Source organism: Anomalospiza imberbis, chromosome 5, assembly GCF_031753505.1.
Source record: "Anomalospiza imberbis isolate Cuckoo-Finch-1a 21T00152 chromosome 5, ASM3175350v1, whole genome shotgun sequence".
Taxonomy (NCBI): Eukaryota; Metazoa; Chordata; class Aves; order Passeriformes; family Viduidae; genus Anomalospiza; species Anomalospiza imberbis.
This window is the reverse complement of record NC_089685.1, coordinates 647,161-672,808: the sequence shown is the minus strand read 5'-3', so window position 1 is coordinate 672,808 and position 25,648 is coordinate 647,161. Positions and strand designations below refer to the sequence as shown.

General features: G+C 67.4%; 2 protein-coding genes across 3 annotated transcripts; both read left to right on the top strand.

The window, feature by feature from the left end:
* Window positions 1-403: 403 nt before the first annotated feature.
* Window positions 404-9,833, top strand: CHKB (choline kinase beta). Its single transcript, XM_068189314.1, has 11 exons — window positions 404-592; window positions 2,252-2,360; window positions 4,045-4,158; window positions 4,230-4,363; window positions 5,260-5,364; window positions 6,428-6,486; window positions 6,567-6,651; window positions 7,417-7,525; window positions 8,076-8,182; window positions 9,206-9,287; window positions 9,672-9,833. The coding sequence occupies exons 1-11, from the start codon at window positions 438-440 to the stop codon at window positions 9,726-9,728; spliced, it is 1,116 nt and encodes a 371-aa protein (XP_068045415.1). The 5' UTR covers window positions 404-437; the 3' UTR covers window positions 9,729-9,833.
* Window positions 9,828-25,410, top strand: CPT1B (carnitine palmitoyltransferase 1B). Of its 2 annotated transcripts, none has more exons than XM_068189311.1 (19): window positions 9,828-9,885; window positions 14,001-14,163; window positions 14,235-14,374; window positions 14,820-14,991; window positions 15,687-15,788; window positions 15,869-16,006; window positions 16,549-16,626; window positions 16,719-16,826; window positions 17,551-17,635; window positions 17,721-17,916; window positions 18,707-18,892; window positions 19,652-19,757; window positions 20,750-20,866; window positions 21,154-21,318; window positions 22,000-22,134; window positions 23,142-23,294; window positions 24,345-24,458; window positions 24,692-24,784; window positions 25,237-25,410. In XM_068189311.1, the coding sequence occupies exons 2-19, from the start codon at window positions 14,023-14,025 to the stop codon at window positions 25,324-25,326; spliced, it is 2,319 nt and encodes a 772-aa protein (XP_068045412.1). In that variant the 5' UTR covers window positions 9,828-9,885; window positions 14,001-14,022; the 3' UTR covers window positions 25,327-25,410. The 2 variants fall into 2 exon arrangements, with proteins under 2 accessions (XP_068045412.1, XP_068045414.1); XM_068189313.1 differs by lacking the exon at window positions 9,828-9,885 and adding an exon at window positions 12,584-12,709 and having other exon boundaries at window positions 14,000-14,163.
* The last annotated feature ends 238 nt before the right edge of the window (window positions 25,411-25,648 follow it).

The window sequence follows — 25,648 nt, the reverse complement described above, 5'->3', positions numbered from 1 at the left end:
CTGGGGCGGCTCCTGCCCCTCGGCCGTGCCCGGCCCGGCCCCGGGGCACAGCTGGGGCGGCTCCTGCCCCTCGGCCGTGCCCGGCCCGGCCCCGGGGCGCAGCTGGGGCGGCTCCTGCCCCTCGGCCGTGCCCGGCCCGGCCCCGGGGCGCAGCTGGAGCGGCTCCTGCCCCTCGGCCGTGCCCGGCCCGGCCCCGGGGCGCAGTCCCCGCAGCCTGAGGGCCGCCCCCAGCGCTGCCTCCCGCGCCCTCAGCCGCGCCTTCACCTCCACGTTCCGCCGCATCCCGCCGAGCACGCCCATTGGCCGCCGCGCAGGCACCACCTCCCCGCGCCGCCTTTCCATTGGTCGGTCAAACCGTCAATCACAGCGCCGCGCTGTTATTGGTTAGAAGCCGTCCGCGTCCCGCCCCGTCCCGCTCGGCCGGGGCGGGTGCCACCATGGCGGCGGCGACGGCGGGGGGCCCGGGCAGCGGCAGCGCGGTCGGCGATGTCCCCGCCGCCACCCGCCTGCAGGCCTACGCCTGGTGCCGCGAGTTCCTGGCCGGCTCCTGGAAGCTCATCGGCCCGGACGAGTTCGGCATCTGGCCCGTCAGGTAGGAAGCGGAACGGGCGCGAGGCGCCCCCCCCTCCCGCCCCCCGCGCTCCCCGCGGTGGTCTCGTCCCGGGGCTCGGGGAAGTGTCCCCTCCCTGAGGCGCCGGGTGTCACCCGGAGCGCTGTCCCTGTCCCCCCACGGTGTCCCCTCCCGGTGTCCCTGTCCCTTCCCGGTGTCCCCTCCCTGAGGCCCCGGGTGTCACCCGGAGCGCTGTCCCTGTCCCCCCACGGTGTCCCCTCCCGGTGTCCCTGTCCCTTCCCGGTGTCCCCTCCCTGAGGCCCCGGGTGTCACCCAGAGCGGTGTCCCTGTCCCACCCCGGTGTCCCCTCCCGGTGTCCCTGTCCCTTCCCGGTGTCCCCCCTCGGTGTCCCTGTCCCCTCCCTGAAACCCCAGTTGTCACCCGGAGCGGTGTCCCTGTCCCCTCCCTGTCCCCTCCCTGTGGCCCCGGTTGTCCCCGGGGCGGTGTCCCTGTCCCCTCCCTGTCCCCTCCCTGTGGCCCCGGTTGTCACCCAGAGCGGTGTCCCTGTCCCCTCCCGGTGTCCCTGTCCCCTCCCGGTGTCCCCGGTTGTCCCCGGGGCGGTGTCCCTGTCCCTTCCTTGTCCCCTCCCGGTGTCCCTGTCCCCTCCCGGTGTCCCCGGTTGTCCCCGGAGCAGTGTCCCTGTCCCCCGCCGTCCCCTGGTTGCCCCCGTGACCAGTGGCCCAGTGTCCCTCGCACTGGTGTCCCCAGTTGTCCTCCGGAGCAGTGTCCCGGTCCCTGTCCCCCAGTGTCCCCGGCTGCCCAGGGGCCGTGTCCCAGTGTCCCCTCCCAGACCGGTGTCCCTCATCCGCTGTCCCCAGTGTCCCCGTCTCCTGCCAGGTGCCCCAGCACATCCCGAGCGGGGCTGTCGCTGTCCCCCCCCGGGTCCCCGGTGCCACCTCGGTGTCCCCTGGTGTCCCCTGACCCCCCAAAATCCCGCAGCGGGGGCTCAGTAACTGCTGTGTGCTGCCGGGGCACGTCCTGAGCGCGTGTGTCCATGTCCCCTCGTGTCCCCTGATGTCCCCTCGTGTCCCCTCGTGTCCCCTCGTGTCCCTGATGTCCCCTCGTGTCCCTGACGTCCCCGATGTCCCGTCCCGCAGCGGGGGGCTCAGTAACCTGCTGTACAAGTGTGCGCTGCCCGGTGTGTCCCCTGACGTCCCCTGATGTCCCCTCGTGTCCCCTCGTGTCCCTTGATGTCCCCTCGTGTCCCTGATGTCCCCGATGTCCCGTCCCGCAGCGGGGGGCTCAATAACCTGCTGTACAAGTGCGCGCTGCCCGGTGTGTCCCCTGATGTCCCCTCGGTGTCCCCGATGTCCCCTCGTGTCCCCGATGTCCCCTCGTGTCCCTGATGTCCCCTTGGTGTCCCCTCATGTCCCCAATGTCCCCTGATGTCCCCGATGTCCCGTCCCGCAGCGGGGGGCTCAGTAACCTGCTGTACAAGTGCGCGTTGCCCGGTGTGTCCCCGATGTCCCCTCGTGTCCCCGATGTCCCCTCGTGTCCCTGATGTCCCCGATGTCCCCTGATGTCCCCGATGTCCCGTCCCGCAGCGGGGGGCTCAGTAACCTGCTGTACAAGTGCGCGCTGCCCGGTGTGTCCCCTGATGTCCCCTCGTGTCCCTGATGTCCCCGATGTCCCGTCCCGCAGCGGGGGGCTCAGTAACCTGCTGTACAAGTGCGCGCTGCCCGAGCACGTGGCGAGCGTGGGGGACGAGCCCCGGCAGGTGCTGCTGCGCGTCTACGGGGCCATCCTGCAGGTGAGGCACGGCCACACCCCAGACCCCACGGGACCCCGAGGGACACCCCCGGGATCGGGGATCCTGCTGGGGTGGGAGGGGCTGGGGTCGGGGGTTCCAGGGCCATCCTGCGGGTGAGGGGACAGCCACACCCCGTGGGGACCCCAAACCCCGTGGGAACCCCTGAGACCTCCCCCAGCCCCAAGGGGCCCCCCGGGATTAGGGATTTTCATGCGCCTTTCTGGGGTTTGGGGTGCTGGGGCCACCCTGCAGGTGGGGGGACAGTGACACCCCATGGGAACCCCCGGGACCCCCTGGGATTGGGATTTTTGGGTGCTTTCCCACTGGGGCGGGGGGTGTTGGGGCCTTACTGCGGGTGAGGGGACAGCCACACCCCGTGGGAACCCCCGAGACCCCAAACCCCATGGGAACCCCTGAGACCTCCCCCAGCCCCAAGGGACCCCCCGGGATTAGGGATTTTCATGTGCGTTTCTGGGGTGTGGGGTGCTGGGTTTTGGGGTGCTGGGGCCATCCTGCAAGTGGTGGACAGTGACACCCCATGGGGACCCCAAATCCCAAGGGACCCCCCAGGATTGGGGATCCTGCTGGGGTGTGGGGTGCTGGGTTTTGGGGGGCTGGGGCCATCCTGTGGGTGAGGGGACAGCCACACCCCAAGGGACCCCCTGGGATTGGGATTTTTGGGTGCCTTCCCACTGGGGTGGGGGGTGTTGGGGCCATCCTGCAGGTGGGGGGACAGCCACACCCCACAGCCCATGGGGACTCCAAGGGAACCTTTCAGGACCCCAAAACCCATGGGAACCCCAAGGGACCCCCTGGGATTAGGATTTTCAGGTGCCCACCCACAGGGGTGCAGGGTGCTGGGTTTGGGGTGCTGGGTTTGAGGTCCCGTTTTTGGGGTGCCATTGTTTGGGGTGCCAGTATTGGGGGTGCTGGGTTGGGGGCCCGTTTTTGGGGTGCTGGTGTTTGAGTTCCAGTGTTGGGGTCCCCATTTGAGGTCCCATTTTTGGGTCCTTTTTTTGTGGTCCCGTTTTTGGGTTCCCTATTTGTTGCCCCATTTTTGGGGATCCCGTTTTTGTGGTCCAGTTTTTTGGAGGCCCCTTTTTTGGGGTCCCATTTTGTGGTCCCATTTTTCGGTCATGTTTTTGTGGTCCCATTTTTGTGTATCCCTGTGTGTGGCCCCGTTTTTGGGTCCTGTTTCTGTGGTCCCATTTTTGGGGATCCCAATTTGTGGCCCCGTTTTTGGGTCCTGTTTCTGTGGCCCCATTTTTTGGGGATCCCAATTTGTGGTCCTGTTTTTGGGTCCTGTTTCTGTGGCCCCATTTTTTGGGGATCCCAATTTGTGGCCCCGTTTTTGGGTCCTGTTTCTGTGGCCCCATTTTTTGGGGATCCCAATTTGTGGTCCTGTTTTTGGGTCCTGTTTCTGTGGCCCCATTTTTGGGGATCCCAATTTGTGGCCCCGTTTTTGGGTCCTGTTTCTGTGGTCCCATTTTTTGGGGATCCCAATTTGTGGTCCCGTTTTTGGGTCCTGTTTTTGTGGTCCTATTTTTGTGTATCCCTGTGTGTGGCCCCGTTTTTGGGTCCTGTTTCTGTGGCCCCATTTTTTGGGGAACCCCATTTGTGGCCCCGTGTCTGGGTCCCAATTTGTGGCCCCGTTTTTGGGGCGCCCCCTGACCCCACCCCGCAGGGCGTGGACTCGCTGGTGCTGGAGAGCGTCATGTTCGCCATCCTGGCCGAGCGCGCGCTGGGGCCGCGCCTCTTCGGGGTGTTCCCGCAGGGCCGGCTGGAGCAGTACATCCCGGTAGGATCGGGGATCCCCTCGGCCCCCCCTGCCCCGCACCGGGCACCCCCGAACCCCCCGTGCCCCCCCAGAGCCGGCGGCTGCGCACCGAGGAGCTGCGGGAGCCGCGCGTGTCCGCCGAGATTGCCGTGACCATGGCGCGCTTCCACGGCATGGCCATGCCCTTCAACAAGGAGCCCAAGTGGCTCTTCGGGACCATGGAGGGGTGAGGGACCCAAATCCCGCCGGGAGCGGGGCGTGGGGACCCAAATCCCGCCGGGAGCGGGGCGTGGGGACCCAAATCCCGCCGGGAGCGGGGCGTGGGGACCCAAATCCCGCCGGGAGCGGGGCGTGGGGACCCAAATCCCGCCGGGAGCGGGGCGTGGGGACCCAAATCCCGCCGGGAGCGGGGCGTGGGGACCCAAATCCCACCGGGAGCGGGGAGTGGGGACTAAAATCCTACTGGGATTGGGGAGTGGGGGCACAAATCCCACTGGGAGTGGGGCGTGGGGACCCAAATCCCACTGGGAGTGGGGACCAAAATCCCCCTGTGAGTGGGGGCACAAATCCCACTGGGAGAAGGGAAGGGGGACACAAACACTACTGGGAACAGGAAATGGGGACCCAAATCCTACTGGGAGCAGGGAGTGGGGTGGGAAAGCTCCAAATCCCACCGGGAGCAGGGAATGGGGACCCAAATCCTACTGGGAATGGCAAGCGGGGACGCAAATCCCACTGGGGGCATGGAGTGGGGGCCAAAATCCTACTGGGAGTGGGGTGGGACAGCTCCAAATCCCACTGGGAGCATGGGAGGGGGGACACAAATCCCACTGGGAACAGGGAATGGGGACCTAAATCCCATTGGAATCATGGAGTGGTGAGGGGCCCCAAATCCCATTGGGATCAGGGAGTGGGAACCCCAAATCCCAGCAGGACCAGGACCCCTGGGGTTTCCTGGCTGCTTCCAGCGGGTCCTGTGGGACACAGAGGGGACACTGGGTGACCTTGGGGTGGCCCTGGGGTGGCTGGGGCTGGACAGGAGGCATTGGGGATCTGTCCCCACACTGTCCCTGTGTCCCCACTGTCCCCACGCTGTCCCCTCTGTCCCCACTGTGTCCCCAGGTACCTGCAGCAGATCTCGGAGCTGACGTTCTCGGAGCCGGCGCAGCTGCAGCAGCTGGAGCAGCTCCGGGGCTACAACCTGGAGCAGGAGATGAGGAGCCTCAGGTCACTGCCACCCCCCGTGTCCCTCCGCTGTCCCCTGTCCCCGCCCGGCCCCGCGGGACCCCCAGGGCAGCGATCCTGCGGGTCTGGGGTGTCCGTGGTTCTGTCCTCCCCTCTGCCCCCCGTGTCCCTCTTGTCCCCGCCTTGTCCTCACATCCTGGTGTCCCCCTTTGTCCCCTGTGTCCCCTCCCTCTCAGGTCCCCCACTGTTTCCCTCATGTCCCCCTTGTCCTCATATCCCTGGTGTCCCCTGTGTGTCCCACATGACCGCGGTGTCACCTGTGTCCCCCATGTCCTCAGGGTGTCTCTGGTGTCTTCCCCGTGTCCCCTGTATCCGTGTCACCTCCACATCCCGGTGTCACCCATGCCTTTGGCTCTCTGTGTCCCTCATGTCCCCATATCCCTGATTCCCTGTGTCCCTGGTGTCCCTTTGTCTCCCATATCCTTGGGGTGTCCCTGGTGTCCCCTGTATCCCCCATATTCCCGTGTCCCCATTTCCTTGGAGCGTCTCCATGTCCCCGTGTCCCCCATGTCCCTGTACCCCTGGCATCCCCATGTCCCCGTTTCCCTGAATCCCTGTGTCCCCAATGTCCTTGTATGCTGGGTGTCCCCCTTGTCCCCATGTCCCTGCATCCCTGGTGCCCCCCATGTCCCCATATCCTGGGATCCCCCCCATGTCCCTGGGGTGTCTCCCTTGTCCCCAAGTCCCTGCGTCTTCATGTGCCTGTACCCTGGTGTCCCCAGTGTCCCTGTGTCCCCCATGTCCTTGTGTCCCATATCCCTGCATCCCCCAGATCCCCATTTCCCTGGATCCCTGTGTCCCATATCCCTGCATCCCCCGTGTCCCCAGTGTCCCTGTATGCCGGGTGTCCCCTTTGTCCCCATATCCCTGCGTCCCCCATGTCCCCGTACCCCTGGTGTCCCGCCATGTCCCCATATCCTGGGATCCCTCCATGTCCCTCTGTCCCTCGGGTGTCCCCATGTCCCTCTTGCCCCGGCAGTGTCCCCAGGGCTGTCCCCACCCCAGTCCCTCCCCGTGTCCCCTCTGAGCCCCTCTCCCCCCTCAGGGACCTGCTGGAGGCCACCCCGTCCCCGGTGGTCTTCTGCCACAACGACGTGCAGGAGGGTGAGTGCCACCCCCGTGTCCCCCAAAACCCCGATCCCCCAAATCCCCCAAATCCCCCGAACCCCGATCCGACCCCGCAGGGAACATCCTGCTCCTGGCGGGGCGCGAGGGCTCCTCGGACAGCCTCATGCTCATCGACTTCGAGTACAGCAGCTACAACTACCGGTGGGATTGGGGTCCCTGGGGGGGTCCCGGCGGGGTTTTGGGGGGTCCCTGGGGGTCCCTCACATTCCATCATCCCACTGGGATTTGGGGTCTCCCCGTCACCACTCCCTGCTCCTGGTGGGATTTAGGGCAGTCCCTGTTCCGGGTGGGATCTGGGGTCGCTCCATCCCTCCACGACCCCGTTGGGATTTGGGGTTTCACCTACTCTGCTCCATGACCCCGGTGGGATTTGGGACCCCGACTCCAGGCTCCCAATGGGATTTGGGGCTTTAATCCCCTCTCCATCATCCCAGTGGGATTTTGGGATCCCCTTCCCCACTCCATGATCTCTGTGGGATTTGGGACCCCCTGTCCACACTCCCAATGGGATTTGGGACCCCCTGTTCCCTCTCCAGGCTCCCAGTGGGATTTGGGGTTTAAATCCCCTTTCCACGCTCCCACTGGGATGTGGGGCTCCCCTTTTGGGCTCCTGGTGGGGTTTGGGGCCGCAATGGGGTCAACGCTGACCCCGCAGTGGGTTTGGGGCCGCAGTGGGGTCGGCGCTGACCCCGCAGTGGGTTTGGGGCCGCAGTGGGGTCGGCGCTGACCCTGCAGTGGGTTTGGGGCCGCGGTGGGGTCAGCGCTGACCCCGCAGTGGGTTTGGGGCCGCAGTGGGGTCGGCGCTGACCCCGCAGTGGGTTTGGGGCCGCACTGGGGTCGGTGCTGACCCCGCAGTGGGTTTGGGGCCGCACTGGGGTCAGGCCGTGTGCTCCCCACCCCGTGCAGGGGCTTTGACCTGGGCAATCACTTCTGCGAGTGGGTTTACAGCTACAGCCACGAGGGCTGGCCCTGCTTCCAGGCACACCCCGAGCACTACCCCAGCCGCCAGCAGCAGGTGGGGCCTGGGGGGGCCTTGGGGGGATTCTTTGGGGGTCCCGGGGGCTTCCTTGGGGCCAAGAGGATCCCTTGGGACTGGATAGGGGTCGCTTGGGGCCGGGGGGGGCCCCTTGGGGTCCCCTGGAGGGTCCTGAGGGTGTCCCTTGGGGTCAGGGGGCTTTCTTGGGGGTCTGGAGGGGTCCCTTGGTGCCCAGAGGGTCCCTTGGGGCCAGGGAAGTCCCTTGGAGGGGTCCCGGGCAGGGTTCTTGGGGATCCTGGGGGGTTCCCTTGAGGCTGGGGGTGTCCCTTGGGGTCAGGAGGTCCCTTTGGAGCTCCTGGGGTGTCCCTTTGGGGTCGAGGGTGTCCCTTTGGGGTCCCGGTCCCACTCGCAGCCCGTCCCCGTGCCCCCCAGCTCCATTTCATCCGGCACTACCTGTCCGAGATCCTGGGGGTCCCAGGGCCAGGACAGGGGTCCCTTGAGGCCAGGGGTGTCCCTTGGGGCTGGGGGTCCCTTTGGGGGTCCCTTTGGGGTCCCGGTGCCACTCGCAGCCCGTCCCCGTGCCCCCCAGCTCCATTTCATCCGGCACTACCTGCGGGAGCGCTCGGGCGGGCCCGGGCCGGCGCGGGAGGAGGAGCAGGCGCGCCTGGAGGAGGAGATGCTGCGGGAGATCGAGCGGTACGGCCGGGCCCGGGGGGACCTCGGGGGGGCTTTGTACCCCTCTTCGGGGGGTCTCTGTGCCACTTCGGGGGGTCTCTGTGGCCCCGTTTGGGGTCTCTGTGCCGCCTTTGGGGTCTCTGTGCCACTTTTGGGGTCCTCCATGCCCTCATCTGGGGGTTTCTGTGGCCCCGTTGGGGCCTCTGTGCCACTTTCGGGGGTTTCTGTGGCCCCATTTGGGGTCTCTGTGCCACTTTTGGGGTCCTCCATGCCCTCATCTGGGGGTTTCTGTGGCTTCATTTGGGGCCTCTGTGCCACTTTTGGGGGTTTCTGTGGCCTCATTTGGGGTCTCTGTGCCACTTTTGGGGTCCTCCATGCCCTCATCTGGGGGTTTCTGTGCCACCTTTGGCGTTTCTGTGCCACTTTTGGGGTTTCTGTGGCCCCGTTTGGGGTCTCTGTGCCACTTCGGGGGTTTCTGTGCCACTTTTGGGGGTTTCTGTGGCCCCGTTTGGGGTCTCTGTGCCACTTTGGGGGTTTCTGTGGCCCTATTTGGTGTCTCTGTGCCACTTTTGGGGTTTCCATGCCACTTTTGGGGTCCTCTGAGCCATCATCTGGGGTTTCTGTGCCCTCTTTCGGGGTCTCTGTGCCACTTTGGGGGGGTCTCTCTACCTCTCTTTGGGGTCTTCTGTGCCACTTTTGGGGTCATCTGTGTGGTTTTTTCGGGGTCTTTGTGCCTCTGGTTGGGGTTTCTGTGTCACTTTTGGGGTCTCTGTCCCTATATTTGGGGGGGGTTGTACCATTTTTGGGGGTCTCTGTGCCACCACTGGGGTCTCTGCGCCCCTTTTGGGGTCCCTGTACCTCTGCTGGGTCCCTGTGTCCCCATTTGGGGTTTCTGTCCCTTTTGGGGCTTTCTGTGCCACTTTTGGGCTCCCTGCACCCACCAGAACCCTCCTGCCTCCCGTGCCCCACCTCCCCCATCCCGTGGCTGTTTTTGGGGTGCCTGGGGGCGGTTTTGGGGTCTCACCCCCCCCGTTTTCCCCCCAGCTTTGCCCTGGCCTCCCACTTCTTCTGGGGGCTCTGGTCCGTGGTGCAGGCCAAGATCTCCACCATCCACTTCGGGTACCTGGTGAGCCTGGGGGGTCCTCGGGGGCTGGGGGGGCTGCACCCCCCGAGCACACCTTTTATCCCTTTCCGTGCCTTTTTCCCCGTTTTTCTCACATTTTTCCCTCCTCCCCCCCACCTTTTTTCACCCATTTCTCCCCCCGTTTCCCCCTCCTTTTTTCCCCCTTTTCTCACACATTTCTCTCCTCATTTCTCCCCTCATTTTTCCTGTCCTTTCCCCCCTTTATTCCCCTGATTTCCCTTCCTCACATTTCCCTCCCCATTTCTCCCCTTTCTCTCCCTTTTTTTCCTCTTTTCCCGATTTCCCCCTTTTTCCCCTTTTATTCCCCTTCCCCCCCTCCCCGTTTTCCCCCGTTTTTTCCCCCATTTCCCCCCGTTTTTTCCCCAGGAATACGCCCAGAGCCGTTTCCAGGCCTATTTCCAGCACAAGGCTCGCTGCTCCTGAGGGGATCCCCCAAATCCTGGCCCCCTCGGGCCCCCCCCCACCCTCTGGGGGGGCGTTGGGACGGTTTGGGGGGATTTAACGGTTTGGGGGGGCCCCACAACGGTTTGGGGGCTGAGACCCGGGACCCTCCCCCGCACCCCGGGACTCGGCAGCAGAGGTGGGTGGGACCCCCCCCGGGAAGGGTGGGGTTTGGGGGCTGTGGGGACCCCCAAATCCGCACCCCTGGCCAGTATCGGGGGTTTGGGGTGGGTTTTGGGGGGTTTCGGGGTGTCGCAGCGGGGGTGGGGCACCCCTGTTTGTACCTCAGTGCCCCCCCGCGCCCCCCGCCCGCAGCTCTGGGGCCGCGGGGCTCCCGGGGCCCCCCCGTTCCGACAGCAGAATGTAAAACTCAGACCAATAAAGCCGCGCTGGGGCCGGCGCTCGAGTCCTCCTTCCCGAATCCCGCCCCAAATCCCAACCCTTCAAATTCCCCCTTCCCAAATCCCACCCCTCAAATTCCCCCTTCCCAATCCCGCCCCAAATCCCAACCCTTCAAATTCCCCCTTACCAAATCCCACCCCTCAAATTCCCCCTTCCCAATCCCGCCCCAAATCCCAACCCTTCAAATTCCCCCTTCCCAAATCCCACCCCTCAAATTCCCCCTTCCCAATCCCGCCCCAAATCCCAACCCTTCAAATTCCCCCTTCCCAAATCCCACCCCTCAAATTCCCCCTTCCCGAATCCCACCCCAAATCCCAACCCTTCAAATTCCCCCTTCCCAAATCCCGCCCCAAAGCCCACCCCTCAAATTCCCCCTTCCCAAATCCCAACCCTTCAAATTCCCCTTTCCCAAATCGCGCCCTAAATCCCGCCCCAAATCCCAACCCTTCAAATTCCCCCTTCCCAAATCCCACCCCTCAAATTCCCCCTTCCCAATCCCGCCCCAAATCCCAACTCTTCGAATTCCCCCTTCCAAAATCCCGCCCCTTCAAATTCACCCTTCCCAAATCCCGCCCTAAATCCCACTCCTCAAATTCCCTCCTTCCCAAATCCCAACCCTTCAAATTCCCCCTTCCCAAATCGCGCCCCTTCAAATTCCCCCTTCCTAAATCCCACCCCAAATCCCACCCCTCAAATTCACCCTTCCCAAATACCGCCCCAAATCCCACCCTTCAAATTCCCCCTTCCCAAATACCACCCTTCAAATTCCCCCTTCCCAATTCCCGCCCCAAATCCCAACCCTTCAAATTTCCCCGCCCCAAATCCCACCCCTCAAGTTCCTCCTTCCCAAATCCCAACCCTTCAAATTCCCCCTTCCCAAATCCCGCCCTAAATCCCACCCCTCAAATTCCCTCCTTCCCAAATCCCGCCCCCTCAAATTCCCCCTTCCCAAATACCACCCCAAATACCACCCCTCAAATTCGCCCTTCCCAAATCCCGCCCCAAAGCCCACCCCTCAAATTCCCCCTTCCCAAATCCCTCCCCAGTATCCCGCCTTCCCCAAATCCCGCCCCCAAATTCCCGACTGTTCCTTCTGCCCCCTCCCCAAATCCCAGGCCTCTAAACGCCCCCTCCCCCAATTCCTACCTCTTCCTTCCCCCTCCCCCCTCCCCAAATCCGCCCCCCCGGGACCCCCCAATGGCCGTGGGGCAGAGGGGGAGGGGCTGGGGGGGACAAGCGACACGCGGGGTGACATTGGGGGGGGGGTGCGGGCCGGCTCTTTGGGGTGGGGGTCCCGGGTGCTGGAGACCCCTCCCCTGTCCCTTCAGGGTGGGAACAGGGAGGTGACAACCAGGACAGAGGCCAGGGAATGGGCAGGGGACAGGGAAGTGGCAGCCAGGTGACAGCCAGGACAGAGGGCAGGGGACAAGGGGACAGGAGAGTGACAGCCCCAGCACCGGGCAAGGAGCAGGCAGGTGACGACCAGAGCTTGGGCAGGGGACAGGCGAGTGACAGAGCACGGGTAGGGGACAGCCAGGGCACCGGGCAGGGAATGGGCAGGTGACAAGTGGGACGGGGGCCAGAGGTCGGGCAGGTGGCAACCAGGTGCCAGGCAAGTGACAACCAGGAGCAGGTGACAGGCAGGGCACAGGGACAGCAGCCGCTGCCCCGGGCACGGACACCCGGAGCCCCCGGATCTCGCGGCAGAGCCACTGTCCCTGTCCCCAGGGTTCGTGTCCCTGGGTCCCTGTCCTGGTCCGTGTGTCCCTGTCCCCCTGCGTGTCCCTGTCCCGGGTTCGTGTCCTGGTCTCTATGTCCCTGACGCGGGTCCCTGTCCCGGGATGTGCCCCTGGTCCGTGTGTCCCTGTCCTGGTCCGTGTGTCCCTGTCCCCCTGCGTGTCCCTGTCCCGGGTTCGTGTCCTGGTCTCTATGTCCCTGACGCGGGTCCCTGTCCCGGGATGTGCCCCTGGTCCGTGTGTCCCTGTCCCGGGTTCGTGTCTCGGTCCCTGTCCCCGTGCGTGTCCCCGTCCCGGATCCCTCTCCGGGGATGTGTCCTTGTCCCGGGTCCCTGTCCCCGGTGCGGGTCCTTGTCCCGGGATGTGTCCCTGTCACGGGACGTGGGGCCCCGCTGTCCCCCGGGGTGACACTCCGTGGCCCGGGCTGTTGATGCCGCCCTATCCCCGGGGATGCCCGTTCTGTCCCGGGATGTCCAGCCCTGTCCCGGGACCGGGACCCCGGGGATGCTCGAGTCCTTGTCCCGCTCCTTGTCCCGACACGTCGCTGTCCCCCGGCCGTGGATTCCTGTCGCATTCCCGGGATGTCGCTTTCCCCCGGGACACCGGTCCGTGTCCCGGGATCCGGGTCCCCCCACGCTGTCGCGGTCCCCGTCCCGGGGCTGCCGCTACCCGTCCCGGTGTGTCGGGGTCCCCCCGGGTGTCGCGGTCCCCCCGGGGGCGGAGCGGGCCCGCCCGGCCCCGCCGGTGTCCGGTTACCGGCTTGCGGCTGCCGCGGCCGCAGGAGCCGCCGTCCCGCGGAGCCGCGGCCCCCGCGCTGCCCACGCAAGGTACCGGGCCCCGGGGAGGGGGCGCGCACGGGACCCACGCGCGGGGAGCCCCGCGGGGGCACCCCCGGTACCGGCAACCCCCCGTCCCTCCCGCGGCGTCGCGCCCGCTACCGGGTCCCACGCGTGGCCGTGGGGAGCGACCCCCGCGTGGCCGGGGGTCCCCTCCGCGGGTCCCCTCGCGGTGTCCCCTCCGGGGGTCCGGCCCCGCCGCCCCGGAGCGGGGCCCGGCCCCACGCGGGGGCTCCGGGGGTGGGCGGGGACGCGGCGGGGCCGCCCCGGGCTCGGCGGGGCCGCCGCGTCCCGGCCCCGGAGTCGCGGTGACCTTGGGCGGGGCGGGCGGGGGGACACCGCGGGAGTGTCCCCGGTGCCACCCACCGCAGGGACACGCGGGGGGCGCGGGGACACGGCCTCCGGGACAGGGTGGGCCGGGCCGTGCCACGGTGCCGCGCAGAGGAGTGCCGGGGTGACACAGGGCGCTGGCCCGCACCGGGCAGTGCCCGTGCCACGGCGCCCTGCAGGGCTGGGGATGTGCTTTCGTGCCCAGCGGCGCCGGGCCGGGCCAGGCCGTGCCGTGGGCTGGCACCGGTGCCGTGCCAGGCCAGGTGGCACAGTGGGGAGCCATGGGGTGCCATGGGGCGCAGGGTGGTGACGCCACGAGGTGCAGAGGGCACAGCGACCCCGCTGGGATCGGGTGGTGGCTGCCACCCTCGGCCCAAGGCCACCGTGGGGAAAGGTCCCCATGCTGAGGACAGGGGGGTCGCCCCCCGACGCCCCTGGGCGTGCCCACAACGGGGGGTCCCAGAGCTGGGGGGGCTTTGTGGTCCCCCCGGAGCGGGGAGGTCTCCAGGGACCCCCGTGGTGACACAGGGGCTTGGTGGCACCCCGGGGGGGGGGGGGGGCCCGGCCGTGTCCGTGCCGCCTCTACCGTGTTCCCGCAGGGGACACGGGGCAGGGGACGGCGTGTGCCGGGCGCTGGGGTCCGGCGGGGCCGGGCTGTCCCCGCTGTCCCCTCTGGGGCCGCGCTGGCGGCGGTGACAGCGCTGACCCTTCCCTCAGTGGGCACGGGGCCAGCAGCGCCGCGTGACGCCGCCGTGACACCGCCGTGACGCGGCCTGGGGGGCTCCCGCGGGCCACCGCCGGGCTGGCACCGCCCCCGGGGCACACCGGGAGCGCACGGCCGCCACCGCCCCGGGGTCCCCCCTGCGCGCCGGGGTCCCGTGTCGGTGGCAGGCGGTCGGTACCGGGGGCGGCCGTCCCCGCGCCCATCGCCCCGGTGTCCCCCCCCCCAGGTGTCACCGGCGGGTCCCCAGGATGGCGGAGGCTCACCAGGCCGTGGCCTTCCAGTTCACGGTCACCCCCGAGGGCTTGGACTTCCACCTGAGCCGCGAGGCCGTGCGCCAGCTCTACCTGGCCGCCGTCCACTCGTGGAAAAAGCGCTTGGTCCGCGCCAAGGTGGGCTCGGCCGCCCGCGTCCCCTCCCCTGGCAGCCCCCCGTCACCGCCGTGACGCCGCTGTGCCCACAGAACAGCTTCCTGACCGGCGTGTACCCCGCGTCGCCCTCCAGCTGGATGGTGGTGGTGATGGCCACCGCCGGCTCCTGCTACTGCCAGGTGGATCCGTCCCTGGGGCTCATCGCCCGCATCCAGCACTGGCTGCCCCACGGGTGAGCAGGGGACACGGCCCCAGGTCACCCGGGTGGGCCGCCGGTCACCTCCCGTGCTGGGGACAACCCGCAGGGCCCCGTGGAGAGACCCCAAAGGCCGGCGTGGCCGTGGGGACCCGTGACGGCCCTGGGGGCTCCACCCTGCACATCCCCACCCCATTTGGGGCTGTCCCTCAAGGGGTCCCACCCCACGGGCACAGCCCTGTCCCACACAGGGACCCCAGCCCCCAGAAGGTGCAGGAGGCCTGTGACGTCTCCATTGGGGGGTGTCCCTCAAGGGACCCCACTTAGGGACATCCCCGTGGGTCCCACTCCACAGGCACGGCCCCACCTGGGGGACATTCCCTGGGAATGCCACCAGGGGCACAGCCCTGCTTGGGGACATCTGCGGGGACCCCACCCGTGCCGTCCCCACCCCTGAGGCGTGTCCCCCGCGTGTCCCCAGCGAGGCGCTGACCCCCCAGGCGCAGACCGTGGTCAGCACCGTGGTGTTCTCCACGGGCGCGTGGCTGGCGGCCGTGCTGCTCTTCCGGAGGCTGCTCCGCCTGCTGCTGTCCTACCACGGGTGGATGTTCGAGCCCCACGGGCACATGAGCCGCAGCACCCGGCTCTGGATTGTGAGCGGCACCCGCACCGGGAGATGTGGGGAGCTGTGGGAGCCGTGGGAACTGCGGGAGCTGTGGGAGCCTTAGGAGCCGAGGGAGCCGTGGGAGCTTTGGGAGCTGTAGGAGCTTTAGGAGCTGTGGGAACTTTGGGAGCTGTGGGAACCACAGAAGCTGTGGGAGCTTTGGGAGATATAGGAGCTGTAGGAGCTTTATGAGCTGTGGGAACCACGGGAGCTGTGGGAACCACGGGAGCCGTGGAGGCTGTGCATGCTGTGGGTGCTGTGAGAGCCATTTGAGTTATGGGAGTTGTGGAAACTCTGGGAGTCCTGGGAGATGAGGGAGTTTTGGGAACCATGGGAGCCTTTGGAGCTTTGGGTGCTGTGGGAGCCGTGGATGCTTTGGGGGCTGTGGCAGTTTTGGGTGCCGTGGATGCCATGGGAGCCTTTGGAGATGTGGGAACCATGGGAGCTGTGGGAGCCTTGGAAGGTGTGGGAGCCTCAGGTGCTTTGGGGACTGGGAGTTTTGGGTGCCATGGCAGCCATGGATACTGTGGGAGCTGTGGCTGGTGTAGGAGCTTTGGGAGCTGTGGGTGCCGTGGGAGCTGTTGGAGCTCTGGGAGCCGTTAGCCGTGGGTGCCTGGAGTTCTTTGGGAGCTGCAGGAGCCGTGGATCCTCACTCCATCCCTCCTCCTGCTGCTGCTCCCGCAGGCGCTGATGAAGATCATGTCCATCCGCAAGCCCCTTCTCTACAGCTTCCAGAGCTCCCTTCCCAAGCTCCCGGTGCCCCCCGTGAAAGCCACCGTCGCCCGGGTACGCCACCCCCGTGGGGCCGGGGGACCCGTGGGGTGACCGGCAGTGGCAGTGGGGTCACCCCGTGTCCCCTCCCGCAGTACCTGGAGTCGGTGCGGCCGCTCCTGGACGATGACAAATACCTGGAGATGGCGGCGCTGGCCAAGGAGTTCCAGGAGAAGACGGCGCCGCGGCTCCAGCGGTACCTGCGCCTCAAGTCCTGGTGGACGACCAACTATGTGAGTGTGGGGCCACCTGGGGACAGCGGGGACCCCGCAGCCTTTGGGGTGGTGACCTCGGAACTGGTGTCCCCTCCCAGCAGCATGAGGAGGGATTTGGGATCTCCTGGGTGTCCTGGCTGGAGCAGTAGGGGCAGAGGATCCTGTTCCCAGTCACTGTCCCCTCTTTCTGTCCCTGTTTCCTGTCCCTATCCCTGTCCCTTTCCCCATCTCCTGTCCCCTCTCCCTGTCCCCCATTCCTGTTCCTATTCCTGTCCCCATCCCCGTTCCTGTCCCTTGTCCTTGTCCCCTCACCCTTTTCCCTGTCCCATCTCCTGTCCCCGTTCCTTGTCTCCATTCCTGTTCCTGCCCCTGTCCCCTCTCCCTTGTCCCTGTCTCTTATCCCATGTCCGCCTCCCTGTGGCTTTTCGTGGTTCCCTCTCTCCATCCCTGTCCCTGTGCTCTCGTCCTCCCGCTGTCCCCTGTCCCCGCTGTCCCCTGTCCCCGCTGTCCCCTGTCCCCGCTGTCCCCGCTGTCCCCTGTCCCCGTCCCCGTTCCCGCAGGTCAGTGACTGGTGGGAGGAGTACATTTACCTGCGCGGCCGCAGCCCCCTCATGGTCAACAGCAACTACTACGCCATGGTAAGGGGTGGTGGGGGGCTCGGAGACCCCCAACCCCCCCCCGGGGACCCCCCGGCACCACCCGCGACACACGCCGTGTCCCTTGTCCCCAGGATTTCCTGTACGTGACCCCCAGCACCATCCAGGCTGCGCGGGCGGCCAACACGGTGCACTCCATGCTGCTCTACCGGCGGCGGCTGGACCGGGGCGAGATCCCCCCGGTGAGGGGGAACCGGGGGGGCCCACGGGGCTGGGGGGGTCCGGGGGGGCCCAGGGGGTCCCATGGGGCTGGGGGGGCCCAGGGGGTCCCATGGGGCTGGAGGGTCCCGGGGGGAGGGAGGTGAGCGTGGTCCTGTTGTACCGGCAGCAGCTGGACTGGGGGGAGATCCCCCCGGTGAGGGGGAACCGGGGGGCCCCAGTGGAGCTGGGGGGGTCCGGAGGGGGGGTCCCATGGGGTTGGAGGTCCCGGGGGGCGGGGGGGTCCCGTGGGGCTGGGGGAGCTGGGAGTGCGGTGGAACTGAGGGGTTTGGGGGTCCCAGGGGGATGGGGGAGTTAAGGGGGTCACATGGGGCTGGGGGGTTTGGGGGTCCCAGGGGGATGGGGGAGTTAAGGGGGTCACATGGGGCTGGGGGGTTTGGGGGTCCCAGGGGGATGGGGGAGTTAAGGGGGTCACATGGGGCTGGGGGGTTTGGGGGTCCCAGGGGGATGGGGGATCCTGGGGCTCCCGTGGGGTTGAGGGAGCTGTGTGGATCCCATGGATTTTGGGGGTCCTGGGGGAGCAGGGAGAGCTCTGTGGGACGGAAGCAGGGCGGTGTCACCATGGGGCCGGCGGGGGGCCCGGACCGGGGGGTGGCAGCGGCAGAGATGGGGGCACAGCGGTCTCTGGGACACAGAGGTGGGGACACAGCCCCCCCCCCGGCCCCCCCTGACCCGTGTCCCCCCCAGATGATGGCCCTGGGCGTGGTGCCCATGTGCTCGTACCAGTCGGAGCGGATGTTCAACACCACCCGCATCCCGGGAAAGGAGACGGGTACGGAGCCGGGGGGGGCGGCACCGCCCCGGGGGGGGGCCGTCCCGGGGGTCCCCGCCGCCCTGAGCCCCCCGTGCCCCCCCAGACACGCTGCTGCACCTGGCGGAGAGCAAACACCTGGCCGTGTACCACAAGGGCCGCTACTACAAGGTGTGGCTGTACTACGGGGGGCAGCTGCTGCCCCCCGCCGACCTGGAGATGCAGTTCCAGAGGATCCTGGATGATCCCTCGCCCCCCCAGCCCGGGGAGGAGCGGCTGGCGGCGCTCACCGCCGGGGAAAGGTGCGCGGGCACCGGGAATAACGGGAATGATGGGAATGGTGGGCACCGGGGAGCGCCGGGAATAACGGGGGTGTTGGGGATGCTGGGAACTCCGGGAACACTGGGGATACTGGTGATCCTGGGCATCTGGGAACTCTGGGAATCATGGGCATACTGGGGGTACTGGAGACCTGGAAATACCGGGAACTTCAGGGATAATGGGGATACGGGGATGCTGGGCACCTGGGAACTCTGGGAATAATGGGGACACTGGGCACCTGGAAATACCTGGAGCTCCAGGAATATTGGGAATAATGGGGTGTTGGGCATACTGGGATGCTGGGAACTCTGGGAATAATGGGAATACTGGGGATACTGGGGACACCGGGGAACTCTGGGAATAATGGGAATGATGGGGGTACTGGGCATACTGGGATGCTGGGCACCTGGGAACTCCAGGAACACTGGGAAAATGGATATAATGGGAATAATTGGAATAATGGGGACACTAGGCACCTGGGAACTCTGGGAACACTGGGGATAATGGGAATACTGGGCATGCTGGGCATAATGGGCTCCTGGGAACTCCTGAGCAATGGGCACACTGGGGATACTGGGGATTCTGGGAACACTGGGAGCGTTGGGAGCCCTGGGCCACCCGGGCGTCCTGTCCCCATCCTGTCCCCAGCCTCACACTGCGGGCACGGGGACACGGGACACCCGCCATGGGTGGGGGGCTCAGCGGGGCCATCGACGGCCCGGCCGGCGGGTCGGGGGTGCCGGGTGCCCCGCGCTGACCGGGGCTGCCCAGGGTGCCGTGGGCCGAGGCGCGGGCGCGGTTCTTCAGCCGCGGCCCCAACAAGGTGGCCCTGGACGCCATCGAGCGCGCGGCCTTCTTCCTGACGCTGGACGAGGACGAGCACGGCCAGGAGCCTGCCCGGCCCGGCTGCATGGACGCCTACGCCAAGTCCCTGCTGCACGGCCGCTGCTACGACCGGTGCGCGCCCCAAAACCTGCCCCCGGTACCCACAGACACCCACAGACACCCCAAACCCCCACCCAGCCCAGCCCCTGCTGCACGGCCGCTGCTACGAACGGTGCGCACCCCAAAAACACCCCTGAGACCCTAAAACCTGCCCCCGGTACCCACAGACACCCCAAACCCCCACCCAGCCCAGCCCCTCCTGCACGGACACTGCTAGGACTGGTGGGCACCCCAAAAACACCCCTGAGACCCCAAAACCTGCCCCCGGTACCCACAGACACCCCAAATCCCCACCCAGCCCAGCCCCTGCTGCATGGCCGCTGCTACGAACGGTGCGCACCCCAAAACACCCCCGGGACCCCCCTCAGCACCCTTTGAACCCCCCCACATCCCCCCCAGCCCCCATCACCCAAGTCCCTACTGCACTGCTGTGACCGATGGGCACCCCAAAACCCTGCTGGGAGCCCAAACCTCAGCCCAGAACCCCAAACCTCCCCTCAGCACTCCCATCCTACAACCCCAGACACCCCAACACCATCAGCCCTCCAGCAGCCCATCCCTGCTGCTCCCCCCACCTGTGCGCACCCCAAAACCCTCCCAGAGCCCCCGAGCCCTTCAAAACCCCCCACCCTCCCCTGCCATCTCCCCACATCCCCCCCTTGCCCTCGCCCCCCGCCCGTGCCCCCTGCCCTCTCCCCCTCGGTGCCCTCTGCTCCCCAGTGCCCCCCAAATCCCCCCCAAATCCCCCCGAACCCCCCGTGCCGCCCCCAGCTGGTTCGACAAGTCCTTCACGCTGGTGGTCTACAAGAACGGCAAGGTCGGGGCCAACGCCGAGCACTCCTGGGCCGACGCCCCCATCATGGGGCACCTCTGGGAGGTACCGGGGCGCGGGGACACCCCCGGTGGGGCGGGGGCACCCCCGGAGTGGGGACACCCCCAATGGGGCACCCCCGGGGTGGGGACATCCCCAGTGGGGCACACCCGGGGCGGGGGCACCCCCAGTGGGGCACCCCCGGGGTGGGGACATCCCCAGTGGGGCACACCCGGGGCGGGGGCACCCCCAGTGGGGCACCCCCGGGGTGGGGACATCCCCAGTGGGGCACACCCGGGGCGGGGGCACCCCCAGTGGGGCATCCCCCGGGTGGGGACACCCCCAGTGGGGCACCCCCGGCACGGGCGGTCCCCCAGTGGGGCACCCCGGGGCTGGGGCTGTCCGGGCTGGGGACCCCCAGCTGGGGACCCCACGGGGTACCCCAAGGGCTGGGGACCCCTGCCGGGCGCCCCCAGGCTGGGGACCCTCAGCTGGGGACCCCATAGGGCACCCCGAGGCTGGGGACCCCCGTTTGGGGGTGGGGAGAGGGGGAAGATGTGGGGGCTCTGCCTGGGGGTGTGGGGTGAGGGTCAGGATTCTGGGGTGCTGGGGGGGACCTGAGGGCTTGGAATGGGGGGGGCTGGGGGGCTCAGAGAGTTGGGGTGACAGGAACTTTGGGGGACAGAGGGGTTTGGGGGGCTGGGGATGGTCAGGGGGGATTGGGGCGTCGGGGGCCTTGAGGATTTGGGGATTCAGGGTTTGGAGGGCCATGGAATTGGGGCCCCAGGAGATTTGGGGATTTGGGTGTTGGGAGGGTCATGGAATTGAGGGGTCAGGGAGCTCAAGGTTTGGGGGGCTGTGGAATTGGTCTGGGGGCCACAGAATTGGGTGAGCAGGGGTCTTGGGAATTCAGGGGTGAGGGGCTGAGGGTCCTGGGGCTTTGGGGTCTGGGCAGACGGTGGAGTTGAGGCTCTGGGGGGTTATGGAGTTGTGGGGCCAGGGGTTTTGGGGGACCAGGGGTCATTTTCCCCCCCCCAATGCCCCTTGTCCCCCCCCAGTTCATGCTGGCCACGGACAAGTTCCAGCTGGGCTACACGGAGGGGGGGCACTGCAAGGGGGACCCCAGGTGGCAGCTGGCCCCCCCCCAGCGCCTGCAGTGGGACATCCCCCCCGAGGTGGGTGACACGATGGACACGGGTGGGGACACGGGTGGGGACAGGTGAGGGCACAGGTGAAGGTGCCATGCTGTGCCGTATCCCCGGGGCATGGCGGCCATCGAGGCGCCGCTGCGGGTGGCGCGGGTGCAGGTTCAGGTGTGGGCACAGCTTCAGGTTCAGGTGAGGGTGCCGTGCCATGCCATGTCCCCAGGGGGTGGCGGCCATCGAGGCGTCGCTGCGGGTGGCGCGGGTGAGGGCACAGGTGAGGGTGAGGGTGAGGGTGCCGTGCCGTGCCATGTCCCCAGGGGGTGGCGGCCATCGAGGCGTCGCTGCGGGTGGCGCGGGCGCTGGCCGAGGACGTGGATTTCTGCTGTTTCCTGTTCTCCACCTTCGGCAAGGGGCTCATCAAGCGCTGCCGCACCAGCCCTGACGCCTTCATCCAGATCGCCCTGCAGCTGGCACACTTCCGCGTGAGGGATGGGGATGGGATCCATGGGATGGGATCCATGGGATGGGATGGGATGGGATCAGCCCCAACACCTTCATCCAGATCGCCCTGCAGCTGGCACACTTCCGCATGAGGGATGGGGATGGGATCCATGGGATGGGATGGGATGGGATGGGATGGGATGGGATGGGATGGGATGGGATGGGATGGGATCAGCCCCGACACCTTCATCCAGATCGCCCTGCAGCTGGCACACTTCCACGTGAGGGATGGGGATGGGGTGGGATCCATGGGGTGGGACAGGATCCATGGGATGGGATGGGATCAGCCCCAACACCTTCATCCAGATCGCCCTGCAGCTGGCACACTTCCACGTGAGGGATGGGGATGGGGTGGGATCCATGGGGTGGGATGGGATGGGATGGGATCCATGGGGTGGGACAGGATCCATGGGATGGGATGGGATCAGCCCTGACATCTTCATCCAGATCGCCCTGCAGCTGGCACACTTCTACATGAGCCCCATGACTGGAATGGGAATGGGATCCATGGGATGGGATGGGATGGGGCAGGACCAGGGAAGGATGGGACGTGTACAGGGCCCAGGGCAGGGCCGTGGCCAGCAGGAGGTGGGGTGTGACCAGCGGCAGGCAGCGGGACGAGCCAGGGCCATCCCGCGTTCCCCACGCCGCCATCCCCGCAGGACAAGGGCTCCTTCTGCCTGACCTACGAGGCCTCCATGACGCGGCTGTTCCGCGAGGGCCGCACCGAGACCGTGCGCTCCTGCACCTCCGAGTCCACGGCCTTCGTGCGCAGCATGGCCGACGCGCGGCGCAGCGTGAGTGCCCCCGGCACGCGGACCCCAGCCCGGGAATCCTCGCCCTCCTGGGATTCCCCGGCTCCTCGCTCGGGGGTGTCTCCGTCCCTCCTGGGGGTCCCCATCCTTCATAGGAGTTCCCACCCCTCGTGGATGTCCCCACCCCTCGCAGAGGTTCCTGTCCCTCACCGGGTGCTGGGTGCCAGTTTGGGGTTCAGTTTGGGGTTCAGTTCGGGGTTCAGTTCGGGGTTCAGTTTGGGGTGCCAGTTCGGGGTTCAGTTCGGGGTTCAGTTCGGGGTGCCAGTTCGGGGTGCCAGTTCGGGGTGCAGTTCGGGGTGCAGTTCGGGGTGCCAGTTCGGGGTGCAGTTCGGGGTGCAGTTCGGGGTGCCAGTTTGGGGTTCACTTTTGGGTGCAGTTCTGGGTTCAATTTGGGGTTCACTTTTGGGTGCAGTTTGGGGTTCAATTTGGGGTGCAGTTTGGGGTTCACTTTGGGGTGTAGTTTGCGGTTCAGTTTGGGGTGCAGTTTGGGGTTCAGCCCCCCGACCCCTCCCCAGCATGCAGAGGGGCAGCAGCGGCTGTTCAAGGTGCAGATCTGCGCTACGGGCTCGGGGTGCAGATTTGGGTTCTGTTTGGGGTGCAGGTTTTGGGGGTGTGTTGGGGTTCAGTTTGGAGTCCAGCCCCCCCCCGGACCCCCCAGCACTTGGAGGGGCAGTGGCTGTTCAAGGTGCAGGTCTGGGGGGCGTGCCAGGCTTCAGGTTTGGGCTCAGTTTGGGATGCCGGTTTGGGGTGTCAGTTTGGGGTGCAGATTTGGGGTACAGGTTCGCGGCGCAGTTTGGGGTGCAAGTTTGGGGTGCATTTTGGGGTTCAGGCCCCCCAACCCCTCCTCAGCACTGAGAGGGGCAGTGGCTGTTCAGGGGGCAGGCTTGGGGGGTGTGCCGGGGTTCAGGTTTGGGCTCAGTTTGGGGTGCGGGTTTGGGAAGCAGGTTCAGGGTGTCAGTTATTTTGGGGTTCACCCCGCTGCCCCCCAGCGCTCGGAGCGGCAGCGGCTGTTCAAGGCGGCGGCCGAGAAGCACCAGCAGCTCTATCGCCTCGCCATGACCGGCGCGGGCATCGACCGCCACCTCTTCTGCCTCTACCTGATGTCGCGGTACCTGGGCACGCAGAGCCCCTTCCTGGCCAAGGTCAGCGCGGCGGGGACACGGGACGGGGGCGAGGGACAGGGACACGGGGTGGGACATGGGACAGGGACACGGGTCAGGGGGCAAGGGACAGGGACACGGGGTGGGACATGAGACAGGGACACGGGACGGGGGCGAGGGACAGGGACACGGGGCAAGGGACAGGGACAAGAGGTGGGACATGGGACAGGGACACGGGACGGGGGCGAGGGACAGGGACACGGGGCAGGGGGCAAGGGACAGGGGACAGGGACAGGGATACGGGGCAGGGGGCAAGGGATGGGGACACAGGACAGGGACACGGAACGGGGGCAAGGGATACGGGGGGAGCAGCACACGGGACACGGGATGGGGCAAGGGATGGGGACACGGGACGGAGGCAAGGGACAGGGGCAAGGGATACGGGGGGAGCAGCACACGGGACACGAAGGGGACACGAGGGGGACGGGTGGGGGCACGGGGGGAGCACACGGAGCCACTGTGGACACGGGCAGCAGGGGGGCACGGGGGACACGGAGTGGCACCGGGAGGACACGGGGGACACGGCAAGCGGGCAACACACAGAGGGGCACGGCGGGGTACAAGGGGGCACTGCCACCCACCCTGGTGTCACCACACGTGGAGTCCCGCTCTGGGACTGGGGTGTCCTGGGCCGCAGTGGGTGCAGTGGGGCTCCCTGGGGCACAGTGGGGCGCCATGGGTCGCAGTGGGGCTCCCTGGGGTGCCATGGGGTGCAGTGGGATTCTCCGGGGTGCGCTGGGGTGCCATGGGTCGCAGTGGGGCTCCCTGGGGTGCCATGGGGTGCAGTGGGATTCTCCAGGGTGCGCTGGGGTGCCATGGGTCGCAGTGGGGCTCCCTGGGGTGCCATGGGGTGCAGTGGGATTCTCCAGGGTGCGCTGGGGTGCCATGGGTCGCAGTGGGGCTCCCTGGGGTGCCATGGGGTGCTGTGGGATTCTCTGGGGTGCGCTGGGGTGCCATGGGTCGCAGTGGGGTTCCCCGGGGCGCCCTGGGGTGCTGTGGGGTGCCCCGGGGGTGCAACGAGTGGCCCCACAGGTGCTGGCAGAGCCCTGGCGCCTCTCCACCAGCCAGACCCCGCAGCAGCAGCTCAAGATGTTCGACCTCAACAAATTCCCCGACCACGTCTCCAGCGGCGGCGGCTTCGGCCCCGTGAGCACCGGGGGGCAGCGGGAGGGGGGCAGCGGGGTGCGGGGCCGGCTGTGGGCTCTGTACTGCTCCCCCCCCGTGGGTTCGGGCAAGGGGGTGCCCCACACCGGGAGCCCCCAGCCCAACATGGGTGACCCAGGGGGCTTCAGCCCAACCCCAGAGCGTGGGTGGGTGCCCCGGGTGGGTCCCAGGTGCCCCCCGGTGCCCCATGGCTCCTCGCCCCCCCCCCCCCGCAGGTGGCAGACGATGGTTATGGGGTGTCCTACATCATCGCCGGGGAGAACCTCATCACCTTCCACGTGTCCAGCAAGTTCTCCAGCCCCGAGACGGTGAGGGGGGCACGGGGGGTGGGGTGGGGGCTCTCCCAGAGCTGGAGTCGCTGTCCATGGGGTCACCTGAGGGGTCACCTGTGGGTCTGGGACAGCCCCTGACCCTGATCTTGACTCTGCCGCGCCCTGCCCCTCTCTGCTTCCTGTGGGACCCCCACCCCATCCCAGTCCCCCGGTGTGGGACCCCCACCCCACTGGGGTGCAGGCCGTGCTGGGGGTCCCACAGCTCAGAGGGTGCCCCAGGGTGGGCATGGGGGGTTTTGGGTCTCACTTTGGGCATTCAGATCCCGTCCTGGGGGTCCGGGTCCCACCCTGGAGCTTCAGATCCCAGCCTAGAAGGGTTCGGATCCCACTTGGGGGGTCCGGGTCCCACCCTGGAGGTTCGGATCCTGCTCGGGGGGTCCGGTGCCACACCGGGGGTCCGGGCGGGCTCTGAGGGGTGCTGCCCGCAGGACTCGCAGCGCTTCAGCCGCAACATCCGCCAGGCCATGCTGGACATCGCGGGGCTCTTCGACAAACCGCCCCCCGCGGCCGGGAAGTGACCAGGGGAGCCGCCGGGTTCCCGGGTTTTGGGGGGCCAGGGGTCGCTGCCCTGGACCTGCTCCCAATAAAGGCTCTTGGTGTGACCCCGCTGTGCCTCGGGGGTGGGACCCCGGGGGGCTTCCATGGGGTGTCCATGGGGTGCCAGGGCTGGATCCATGGGGCCTCCTCAGTGGGGGCCCGGTGGGCACCGGCCGGGGCGCTGCGAAGGCATCAGAAGCACCATCGCTGGGTGGTGACCCTGGTGATCGTGCCCAGCCCCATCCCGGTGATCCGCGCCCATCCCCGGACCCGGACCCATTCACATCCCGGTGATCCGTGCCC

What these genes read in the sequence shown, in the direction of transcription:
- CPT1B (XM_068189311.1), top strand. Translation starts at nt 14,023, where the DNA reads ATGGCGGAGGCTCACCAGGCCGTGGCCTTCCAGTTCACGGTCACCCCC. An exon ending in TGCAGCTGGCACACTTCCGC is followed by an intron (nt 21,319 to 21,999) that starts GTGAGGGATGGG and finishes CCATCCCCGCAG; the next exon opens with GACAAGGGCTCCTTCTGCCT. An exon ending in TGGCCGACGCGCGGCGCAGC is followed by an intron (nt 22,135 to 23,141) that starts GTGAGTGCCCCC and finishes GCTGCCCCCCAG; the next exon opens with CGCTCGGAGCGGCAGCGGCT.
- CHKB (XM_068189314.1), top strand. Translation starts at nt 438, where the DNA reads ATGGCGGCGGCGACGGCGGGGGGCCCGGGCAGCGGCAGCGCGGTCGGC. An exon ending in CTCTTCGGGACCATGGAGGG is followed by an intron (nt 4,364 to 5,259) that starts GTGAGGGACCCA and finishes CTGTGTCCCCAG; the next exon opens with GTACCTGCAGCAGATCTCGG. An exon ending in ATGCTGCGGGAGATCGAGCG is followed by an intron (nt 8,183 to 9,205) that starts GTACGGCCGGGC and finishes TTTTCCCCCCAG; the next exon opens with CTTTGCCCTGGCCTCCCACT.